This window comes from Macrotis lagotis, chromosome 1 (genome assembly GCF_037893015.1).
Source record: "Macrotis lagotis isolate mMagLag1 chromosome 1, bilby.v1.9.chrom.fasta, whole genome shotgun sequence".
NCBI lineage: Eukaryota > Metazoa > Chordata > Mammalia > Peramelemorphia > Peramelidae > Macrotis > Macrotis lagotis.
In genome coordinates this window covers 706,823,131-706,835,761 of record NC_133658.1, presented here as the reverse complement: position 1 = coordinate 706,835,761, position 12,631 = coordinate 706,823,131, and the positions used below count along the sequence as shown (strand labels likewise).

Genomic DNA, 12,631 nt, shown 5'->3' with positions numbered 1-12,631 from the left:
TGCCATGTATTTTTACATATGTTAAAGAATATTATGAAAATGATATAAGTGAAGATGGGTAGCTCATGAAATATTTCTAACTTACATTATCCCTTTACAAACTGTATATCCTCTGTCTACATCTTAATCTTCATCCGCAGCTATCTATATACACATATTTTTTCCATACACACACACACACACACACACACACACACACACACACACACACACACACACAGAAATAGCTAGGTAATATTAGATCCTGAGTCAGAAAGATTTGCGTTCAAATCCAGCTTCAGATATGTCCTGGCTTAGTCAACTTAATCCTGGTCAAGACCTGGTACAATCAGGATGACAGCCCCTCTCTTCCAGAGTTGTTGTGAAGATTAAATGAGGTGGTATTTGTAAAGTTCTTTTCAAAATTTAGTGCTATGTAATGCTAGTTAATATCATTATTATTATTAATTGCAATAATAATAATAATTCTCTCTAAGACCATACATTGAAAAGAAGGTGCTGACTTGGACTGGTAGGGAAATTTCTTCTTTATTGGGAATTTGTTTTTATATGCTAATGAAATTTATTTCAACATTTATATGCTGATAAAATCACATATCTGGTTTTATCTATGTATGTTTATACATGGACATGTATATACATCTATATATATATATATATATATATATACACACATCTATATCTATCTACCTATCTATTAATTACATAGTCATATAAAAAATCCAAGAACTGAGACATTTTGAGAAAAGGAAAAAATGCTTTTCATTAATAATGAAAAGGTGACAACAATTATATGTCATTCAAATCTTCAAAACTACAATAGGGAAAAAATTAATTTCATCTATTTAAGGAATACTCAGTGAGAAAACTCCCACCCCTGAAATGCCAATTGACAGCTTATCTATAATCAAGGACTTAGAAAGTTATCTGGGACACTAAGAGATTAAGTGACTTACTGTCCCCTGGTGATAACTGGCATTCATTTTAAATGAGATTTAAACTCAGGTCTTCCTATTTTCAAGGCTCCATTACCTAAAACCATTATATCATCTTAGTGTCCCTGATAGTTTTAATTCAGTATCTTAGACATATTTCAATTATTATAATAGTGATTACTTTTCTATCTTTTCATTTTAAAAATCTTATAAGCATTTTTTGTCTTCCATTTACCAATAGACTATTACTTTATAAAGTTTCTGGCCTTTGATTGCTTTATTCTATCTAAACACATTGATTGATAGTCCTCTCACCCTATTTATGTTATCTATAAATGAAAGGAATGTAAGAGTATGGGTATAAGGGCTCTCTCCTCTGATCAAAGGAATGCCTCCTTTTCCATCTGCCACTGCACTTGAATTATGAAAACCATGTGTGAGATGTGGCATCATGTAACACTTATTATTTGTACAGATGGGAGAAGAAAATCATTTAAACTTCTGATCTAGAAAGAAACGGAAATTTAGGTCACAAGTGTCGACAAGGCAATGATCCATAAAGACAGCCTTCAAAAAGTTGTAAATCTTTCATGATTCACTTGTATATATTTTTTTTAAATGACACTCATATAATTAGTTCCTCTTGTAAAAAAAGATAATAATTTCAAATGACTATGTCAAAAGGTCCTTCTGCATAATTTATGTTAAACAGACTTACCTCATGACAGCCTGATTTTATTTCAGAAAAGACATGTCCTTGTTTTTTACAAATGTAAGAAAGTTTTTCTTCACAATTTTTAACTTTCCACCGTCCTTCCTGGAGAAAATAAAAATGCAAGAAGTACTACTTAAGACTTTTATGGTAATACTATCCCCTTACAACTTTAATCTTTGCTCTTATTTACATATATTTTAAGGTTTGCAAAGTATTTTCCTTATAACAACCTTGACAGATAGTATAGGTACAGTCAATCTTTGATTTTCATGGAAGTAATGTTTCCAGAAAAAGGCACAAAAGTCAAATACTAATAAACAAATACTATTGAACGTATGGGAAATAGAGGTTAGATTCCCATGACCACCAAAAGCCCTAGAGACTGCTGAAAATATACTTTTCTGCATATGATTCTTTATAGTAAAGCATTAAATCTGATAATATACACATTTCCTTTTTTAAATAAAATATTTTATTTTTTTTTACATTTTAAGTTATCTCCCTCCCTATCTGCCATTTCACACTAGAGTTGGAGTTGATAGATATATATATGCATATACATATGTGTATGTAAGTGTATACATATCTACATATATGTAAACTATACCATGCATATATTTTAATAAATTTTTTTTCTCTGGAAGTTGACAGCATCTTCCTTCATAATTTCCCCTCAATTTCCAGGTCTTTGCCAATACAAAGAGAGTCACTAAGAATATTTTAGAATATATAGGTTCCTTTCCTTTTTCCCTAAAGACCTTGGAAAAAAGTCCTAATAGTGATATACTGTATCAAAGGGTATATACATAGCTTTATAACTCTTTTGGCACGATTGCAGATTACTCTTCAAAATGATTGGATCAGGGCAGCTAGGTGGTGCAGTGCATAGAACATTGGCCCTGGAGTCAGGCCTGAGTTCAAATCCAACCTCAGACACTTAATAATTACCTAGCTATGTGACCTTGGGAAGTCACTTGACCCCATTGCCTTGCAAAAAAAAAAAATGACTGGATCTGTTCAGTTCCACCACAGTGGAACTGTGATGTGAAACACCACAGTGTATCAATTTACCAATTTTTCCATATCTCCTTCAATATTTGTTATTTTCCTCTTCTACTCTTTCAGACAGTCTGATAGATATGGAATGATATAACAAAATTGTTTCAATTTGCATTTCTCTAATCAATAATGATTTAGAGCATTTTGTCATGTAACTATATGTAGCTTTGATTCCTTCATTCAAAAACTGAATTTTCAGATCCTCTGATCATTTATTAATTGGAGAATATTCCATATTTTTATAAATTTAGCAAAGTTCTTTATATTCTTGATATATGAGACCTTTATCTGAGAAATTGTCTAAAATTTCCCCCCAATTTTCTGTTTTCCTACTTATATTGGCTATATTGTTTATATTTGTAAAAAAAAACTTTTAAATTTATTATTATAAAATTATCCATTTTTGCATCTCAAATGCTCTATCTCTTGTTTATAAATTCTTCTGCTATCCATAAGATTGACTGGCAATATGTCACATGTTCTTCTGACTTATTTATGATATCTCCCTTAATATCTAGGTCATACATCCATTTTGAACTCATCTTGGTTAATGATATAAGATATTGAGCTATACCTGGCTTTTGCCAGACTGCTTCCCAGTTTTCCCAATCTTTACCAAATAGTGAGTTCTTGTTCCAAAAGCTTAATGTTTATACTGTCAAAAACACGGTTACTATAAACATGTATTACTGTGCGTTGCATGTTTATTCTGTTCCACTGATCTATCTTTCTATTTCTTAGCCAGTATCATTTATCATCTTATAATAGTTTAAGGTTGGATACTATTGAACCACCTTCCTTTACTTTTTTATTAATTCCTTTTATATTCTTGCTCTTTTGTTTTTTCCAAATGATTTTTGTTATTATTTTTCTAGTTCAATAAAATAGTATTTTAGTAATTTTTTTGCAAGACAATGGGGTTAAGTGATTTTCCCAAGGTCACACAGCTAGATAATTAAATGTCTATGGTCATATTTGAACTCAGGTCCTCCTGACTCCAGGGCCAGTGTTCTATCAATTGCACCACCTAGGTGCCCCATATTTTGATAATTTAACTGGGATGATATTGAATAAGTAAATTAGTTTGAATTGAATTGTCATTTTTATTATATTTTTTCTGCCAACCCATGAACAATAAATATTTCTCCATTTATTTAAATCTAACTTTATTTGTCAGGAGTACCTGAATTCAAATTTGACCTCATATACTTAATAATTACCTAGCTGTGTGGCCTTGGGCAAGCCACTTAACCCCATTTGCCTTGCAAAAAAAAAAAGCTCCTGATTCTGTCTTGATAGGTATACTTCCAGGTATAATATGTCCCTTTCCTCACACAGTAACCGTGAAATAACCCATAAAATTCAAGGGAGAAAAGCGACAACACTAGAAGAACATGAAGAAGGGGAGGCTCAGTATTTAGTGATATCAGAAGAGCCTCAAGGTCTAAATAGGAAAAGGAACAATCTGCCATCTCCAGTTTCCCTTTAAGTTCCACAGTTGAGTTGTTCCCCAATGACAAGCACTTGCCCTGGAGTGAGTCACCAGCTTCTGCTGAGCCTTCCCAGCAGGAAAGAGAGCCAAGGTCTTCACCATCTCATTTACCCACAAACTCTGCCTCTTTTCCATTTTTTCAAGTGCCTCATCTTTTTTTTTTTTTAAGGTTTTTTTGCAAAGCAAATAGGGTTAAGTGGCTTGCCCAAGGCCACACAGCTAGGTAATTATTAAGTGTCTGAGGCCAGATTTGAACCCAGGTACTCCTGACTCCAGGGCCAGTGCTATATCCACTGTGACACCTAGCTGCCCCCAAATACCTCATCTTACACTTGAGAGTTTACTTTAGCTTTTTTTGGAGAAGAATCACAAATGCTGCTACCAATACTCTCCTCATTTTTGCATATATATATATATATATATGTATGTATATATATATGTGCGTGTATATATGTATATGTATATGTATATGTATATGTATATGTATATGTATATGTATATGTATATGTATATCTATATATATCTGGAATTACTGATTTGTTAACACCAAGCTCAAGATAAGTGGCTGAGACATTCTAGCCCCAAGTTTATCTAATACCTTTATTTTCTCACTAAACTTTAAACTTTTTACTCTGCAAAACTAGGGTGAACAAGACCAGTGAAGCTCCTAGTACAATACCAGCTTCTCCATAAACTTGCATGCATGGGACCTGTCTTTTTTTTTTTTCTCTACTGCATGTGGACACAAATGTGCACTCTTGCCAATGGGAAAGTGAGAATGAAGTTACTAATAAAATCACTTGAATGCTTAAAGTCCCCAAAGTGTGTGAATGTTGAGGACTAACTGTATATTATAGGGGTGGGGAAACTTTTTTCTGCCAAGGGTCATTTGGATATTTATATCATCATTCTCAGACCATACAAATTTATCAACTTAAAATTAGTTTCTTATATATTATAAAATATTCAATTAATCCACCTCCTAAAAAGCTCCAAGATTTATTGAGTTCTGAGTCCTGCCTGTGGTTGCCTTGGCAGCAGTAGGCCATAAATAGCTATAGGGTCAGACTTTCCTTTTCCCTATTATATTAATTCCATTTTACAGATGAGGAAAATGTCACTCTCAACAAATAAGTGATTCGGCCATGAAAATACATATATAGTACCAGTGATACCTCCTCTTGTATCCAGTTCTCCAGAAAAGCCAACTGAAGTTTAAGGTCCTTTGTGGTTCATCAAAAACCATGGCTCATAAGACCCCGCTGATACATTTATTTTTACTAGTCAGGTAGAAAACACATTAATTCAAGACATTTCATCATAATAAAAGACATTTCATCAAATAGCATGGCAAACAAATTGAAAAGAAAGATTTACTTTATGCACAAAAGAAATAACACTATCACAGACTGTCACACAATAAAAGAGGGCATGTGTATACAGAGAACACTCATGACTAAGGATCACACACAGGCACCATGCCTGAAGAAGCACATAATGGGAACTTGGGTAAGCTAGGCAGTTCTCATTTTCTACGGTGCAGACCTGACAATGTTCCTTGAAGATATCATTGTGCTGCTCTTAGGTGAATGCATTTTCTTCTCTCTCTCTCTCTCTCTCTCTCAACTAGAAATTACAATTACAGACTGATCATGTCTCTATCCTGGGGCGGGTGGGGGTAGGGGTGGCGGCATTTGTTTCAAGCTGAGCATTTCTGATTACCAAATTGTTTTCCATTTTCATCTCTTGGGCTTTAGCTCTTTAGGGAGGCATCCTGACCCTTTGTTCCCATCTACTGAGGTGTGACTAGAAGCATCTCCCCTGAGCAGGGCCAGGCATCACCAACTCTTCAGCTCATAGAGGAAGCTATGAGGCATAACACTTAGCTAAGGACATCCAGCTAGAGTGCTCAAGGCAAAGATTAAGTCTATATTTTTTAATTACCTGTGTCTGATACTACTTTGAAATCCATGACTGGATTTCTGAAACAACTATCATACTTTTAGAAATTTCCTTTAAACCCTCATTCAGGCCCATTCAAGCAGTGTTTTGAGTTGCCCTATCATCCCTTCCTTCCTTAAAAATAAAACCACTAAGTACTGGCTATCTTGCTATCCTTAGAATAAGATATTCCATTTCCCAATTCTGTGTATTTTCATTGACTGTCCCAGAACAAGAGTTCTTTTGTAATATAGTAGACTTCCTGAGAAAGATAGTAATCCTGTATCCCCCAAACCCATTTTTGGGGACTGCCAAAAATTTCCCCTGAAACTATGTGGAGAGTTTTTAGCCCATTTCACTTCTAAGATCCCACCCAATTAATTAGCAAATTAACTTGAGCAAGAAGAAAAACAAAGAAAACAGGTTCACAATCCTTCTTTCTCCTGGTTCAAAATTATCTTATTTTGCATAACCATCAGAAACAAATACAACAATTTGCATTTTGTGCTGTATTCTGGCTATGAGGGAAAAAAAAGCTTTTTGTCCCTCATATACAGCTAGAAAGTCCCTGAGAATTTGAACTCAAATTCCTAGCCAAGAAGGCATCCTATAAAATATGACTCACACTCTCTAAATGACCATATTATATTAGAGAAACTGAAAAATAAGGATAAATATTTTTTTTTTGCTTTTTGTCAGGCAATGGAGTTAAGTGACTTGCCCAAGATCACACAGCTAGGTGAATTATTAAGTGTCTGAGACCACATTTGAACTCAGGCCCTCCTGACTCCAGGGCTGGTCCAGGGCCAGTGGTCTATCCACCTAGCTGTTTCTGATAAATACTTCTTGTTCAGTCCTGTCTGATTCTTTGTAACCCCTTGGGATTTTCTTGGCAAAAGACACCAGAGTGGTTTGCATTTCCTTCTCTAGATCATTTTACAGATGAGGAAACTGAGGCAAACAGGATTAAATGACTTTCCCAGTCACACAACTTGTATCTGAGGCCAGAATTGAACTTATGAAGATGAATCTTCTGCTCCCAATTCTAGTGCCCTATCTACCTCCCCTCTTCATTCATCTTTCCTGTCACTATAGAATGCAACACTATCTTCTAGTCTTTCAGGTTTGCAACTTAGGTACCCTAAATGCTTCTATATAAATTGATATATATCAGATATATATTTCCCCTATAGTAAGAAGGTTTAGAAAGGTCTCTTAAAATGGGAAGACTTCAATCTTGGGATGCCTCTCTGTGGCAAGTCTACTGCTTTGAGGTAGAGGATATAAAGTTCCTTTTTATCTTCACAAAGATAGCAATAGGTCAATTCTGGGTCATTAAGACTAGAGTCTTACCTCTGAGATCATATAATTTATCTGGTTCTTGTATGCATATACATAGTAGTTTATATGCTATTTCACCCATAAAAACTGAGCTCCTTGAGAGGAGTTGTTTTTGCCTTTCTTGGCATCCTTAGAGGTAGCACAGGATAGACTCATCACATAGTAGGTGTTAGATAAATTCTTGCTGATGGATAAACTTGACTTAAATGAGTTATACTCTCTTTGTCTCTTCCTATTTCCCCTCCCCCACAATTGCAAAACTTTGGGCTTGCCGAGTATTTGTCAGAGGAAGGGGAGGAAATCTTTTCCCTCTCCTATCACATGACTTAATTAGAAACCAAAGTACAGTTCTTGAGAAAGCTAGTTACCTTATAAAGGTATTTCATTTTCTTTATGATGGGTTATTATGCTGCAAACTCTTTACAGTTATTTGTGGACTTAACTTTGACTACACTGATTGTAGAAGCCAAAATAATTTAAGATTCTTGACTTTTGATTTAAGTTGTTATAAGCCTAAGGAGCTATATGACCCAGTTTTATAGAATTTCAAATGTGTATACATTCATAAAAAGGAGTGAGAAATAGCTGAACTACAGTAATAGTTTCTATGAACATACTATAAAATTCACTTTCTTTACACACTTTTGTATCCCTTCCTTGCCACTTTATTTTAGGAAAGAGGGGGAATGTCTCTTGACTTCACTCAATTCTAACTCTGAGCAAACTAAGATTGGGGTACTTTCCAAAAGGATGAGAGATTGTGTGCTGGACATTGGAGTGGCAAATTTGGAAACTAGGAAGATATCTTGTGTTTTCATGGTATCATTGGTAATTTGAGTCTATGCAAATAATTCTAGATATTCCTCTCATACAGGATGATTCTAATATCCAGGTGATTTTTTTAGGACCAGATAAATTAAAAATAAGAGGATTTAGAGTGAGAAGTGAGCAAATATAAAATATTTGAATGCAAGGATTATTGCATTCATTTGTAGGTCCCATTGCTTGGCTCATAGGAGTCATAAATAAAGGCTGATTGAGCTAAAAACATTAAAGAAGAAAACAAAAGGAAATTCAGAAGGAAGCAACAGGGGTTACAAAGATGAAAGCAGCTAGCATTTACAAAGAGCTTTAAGATTTGCAAAGCACTTTTACAAATATTAACTCATCTGATATATTTGCCTTGGAGGTAAGTGCTATTATTATCCCCATTTTACAGATGAGGAAACCGAGGCAAAAAGAGACAAAGGAGCTTGCTCATATTACAAAGTTATTAATTGTCTGAGGAAGGATTTGAATTCAGGTTTTCTAACTCCAAGTGCAATATCTGGGGTCACTGTGCCACTGAGGTTATGTAAGATATTTTTGAAAGTAATGTGTTGAATTAACTGAGAACTTACAAAAAATCAAGAGCAAAAACAACTCAAGCTATATGGAAGAGATTCATGGATTAATATTCAATCTTACTTTTTACATTTTCTTTTACAAATGGAAATGTTTTGTCCTTTTGTGTTCAATTTCAGAATAAAATACAAAAGAAAGTAAGCATTTTCGATTAATTGGACTTAGTGGAAGCCAGGAGGCACCAGAGTGCCAGGCCTGGGGTCAGGAAAATCAGAGTTCAAATCCAGCCTTAGACCCTTACCAGCAGTGTGACCCTGGGCAAGTTACACTGTTTATTTCTATTTATCTCTGTTTCTTCCTGTTTACCTCCGTTTCCACATCTGGAACATGAACTGGACAGGGAAAAGGCAAACCATTGCCACTAAAATTCCAAATGGGTTACAAAAAGTTGGACAAGCTTGAAAATAACTAAAACAATAACAAAACATTGAAAAACAACTACAAATTGACCTTGAAGATTATTTATGGATCCTTGGGCAAGTCTTTAACCTGCCTCAGTGTTCTCACACATAAAAGGAGAAGGTTGAACAAGGTGGTCTCACTGGTGCTTTATTTAGCTCTCAATCAACAAGTCCATCAGTTTCAGTTTAATTTTGCATAGGAGGAATAATGACTCACCCAAGATCCCATAGGTTGGCAACTGTACAACCATGATGCAAATCAAGTCATCTAACTTGAGACCTAGAGGTTGTTTGCCTATACCATGATCCAAAATAGGAAGAGACTTTACTTTTGGCCTAGCACAAACCACCATTTCTTGGTGCAAAAATAAACAAGTGGAAGAATTTAATCTAATGCTGACTGCAACAAAGCACAGGTAAGAAAGATCTAGAGTTAAGTCCTGGCTCTGATACTTACTAATATCAACAAAAACTCAAACTATCTGAGTCTCCACCAGAGACTCTATAAATGGGGATAATAATATCCCCATCTGTAAAATGGGAACAATAAATACTTACCCTGCCTACCTCCTAGAATTGTCATGGGGAGAATGGTTCATATGCTATTATGTCAGAATAATCATATTTTGAGGAAAATAAAACCACATGAATGCTTAAAATTTACAAACTCCTCTACTAGTGTGAGCTATTACTTGTTCTTGAGTCATATCTCTTTGTGATGGGGTTTTCTTAGCAAAGATACTGGATTGGTCTGCCGTTTCTTTCTCCAGTTCATGTTACTGATGAGGAAACTGAAGTAAACAGGGTTAAGTGACTTGCCCAGGGTCACACCGCTAGGAAATGTTTGAGGCTGGATTTGAACTCAGTCATCTTGACTCTAGGCCCAATACTCTATCCACCGCACCATCAAACTGCCCAAGCTATTAATACTCGCCATCAAAGTCTTTACACTAAAGCTTAAATCTTAATGTTGTTTTAGAGCAAGTAGCTTTCCTGGGGGCATTTCCATCATTTCCATCATCCAAATGAAATAGTCCATCAGTCAAAATCTTAAAGGGATTCAAAATTGAAATTTCAGTAGCAGCCAGCAGGGGGGGGGCTGAGTGTTCCATTTCCCACTGTTGCCTATACCCTTTGTGACAGCCTGTCTAGCTAGTTTCTCGGCATAAATTTAAACATCTACGATGACTAAGTAATCTGTTAATTATAAAGATACCTGTTAACAAAAGTTTTGCTTCTTAGAAATAGATTAATTGTGGTATTTACTTATTTCATAATTACCATTCTGCCAAAAAATGGTGATGAATGAACACATTACGGCATTAAAGGAAGAAAACAAATTCATCTAATATTTAACAACATGTTTATGGCCCAATGCTAGGTACTGGATGGAGAGGGACATATAAAAATGAATAAAAAAGCCCTGTCTTCAGAGAGCTTTCCATCTAATAAGTAAAATAAATATGCTGGAAAATGTTTAATAATTGGATTTCTGAAAAAATGCATGATATACTTTAAAGTTGAATCTCTTATCAACCCTTTCCCTATCACTTTCTTAATTCTAGATAATCAACAAAACAAGAAACCAAGCCCTGATGTGTATCTTTTGATATCTGAGGTACAAAAATTGTTCATGCTGAAAATTTAGTCTCCCACTCAGAAGACTCCTGGATAAGATATCATTCATTTTATTAATTTAATTCAACAAATCTATTAAATATAAGACACAGTGTTAGATGAGGCAACAGTAACTAAAAAGATGTAAAACCATATAGGACTTGCCCTCATGATGTTTAAAAGCTGGTATGGGATGATGTAAGTGAAATTTGAGAGTCACCTTCCCCCCGCCTTTTTTTAAGAATGAGGTTTAAGTGATTTTTGCCCAGGGTTACACAGCTAGTGTCTATGTTTGAACTCAGGCCCTTCAAATTTGAACTCAGGCCCTCCTAACTTCAGGGTCAGAATTCTATTTTTTTTTTTTTAGGTTTTTGCAAGGCAAATGGGGTTAAGTGGCTTGCCCAAGGCTAGCTAGGTAATTATTAAGTGTCTGAGGTCAGGTACTTCTGACTACAGGGCCAGTGCTCTATCCACTGCGCCACCTAATTGCCCCAAGAATTCTATTTTTTTTTGACAATAACTATATTTTTATGGCATTTATAAATTATTTGACTTTCACAATAATCCTGTGGAATACAGGTTTTTTAAATCGATTTTATTTGAGGAAGTTGAGACTGAGAGGTTAATCAACTTTGCTTTATAACTACTGGACCTTTCTTTTCCTCCACTTATTTTTTTTTCACATTACTACAATAGTCTCAAAATAAGAATTCTTAACCTAGACTTCATCCATCAGAGGGATTTCAGAACATATAAAAAAATTGCACATTTGTTTTAATTATAATTGATTTCTTATAATCCTTTGTATTTATTTTATGCATTTGAAAACATTATTCTGAGAAAGATCCATAGGTTTCACCAGAAGGTTAGAAGGATCCTTGACACAAGAGATTAAAAACTTCAACTTAGAAGTTTCATTTGAAGCTGTAAGCAACCTCTGGATTTAACTGCACCAAATTAAACTAAACAAAAGCATCTAATGTTAATGACTGCAAGTGACCATAACAACCATAGACACAGGCCTTTCATGCCTGTGCCCAATCACTTTGGTCTACTGCCAAAAGAAAGTTAATTTGAATATTCTCTTTGTTGGTGATAACCTTCTTTGTTCTCATCTTGTATATACCCTTTGATGCACCTTTCTAATGAGCTTGTTCCATATTATATAATTTCAAGAATGTGAGATTTCTGGCAACCCTTCCACTGCTTTAATAGTAAACAGTCTCTGAGGGAATTTAGAGATGCAAAATTCATTACCATGAGACCATACTCAAAAGATGAGTTCCCCTGAACTAAGAAAGCTCCCCTCTTATCTCAATGGAAAATAGACAGATAGTATGTCACTCAGCTATAACTTAATGCTTTTCCAGCTTGTTAATACTTGCGAGAACTATACTGGTATATCCTTGGGAGCCCAGGGTCACTTCTATGCTATGATGAGCCTTCAGAATGAGTCTTCCAGTGACGTAGTGGATATGGCCGATGCTAGCTTTAGAGTCAAGTTGATATGAGTTAAAAACATCTCTCAGTCACTTCCCAGCCATATAACTCTGGACAAGTCACTTAATTTTTCAGCCAGAGGTTTCCCATCTATAAAATGGGGAGATTAGTACCTATTTCAGAGGACTGTTGGGGGAGGTAAAATCACCTGAAAAGTGGTTAGTAAAGCTAGTTATTGTTATTATTAGTAGTATTACTTATAATATTATTACTGTTCTTATCATTG

The 12,631-nt window shown here is 34.9% G+C and overlaps 1 protein-coding gene across 3 annotated transcripts in view; it reads right to left on the bottom strand.

The window, feature by feature from the left end:
• The window catches only part of PLA2R1 (phospholipase A2 receptor 1), a 153,731-nt gene that overhangs the window by 77,304 nt on the left and 63,796 nt on the right, over window positions 1-12,631 (bottom strand). For all 3 annotated transcript variants that reach the window (XM_074215874.1, XM_074215875.1, XM_074215873.1), the window contains exon 9: window positions 1,654-1,752. In XM_074215874.1, the coding sequence (XP_074071975.1) occupies window positions 1,654-1,752 (99 nt within the window). The remainder of the gene's footprint in view (window positions 1-1,653; window positions 1,753-12,631) is intronic.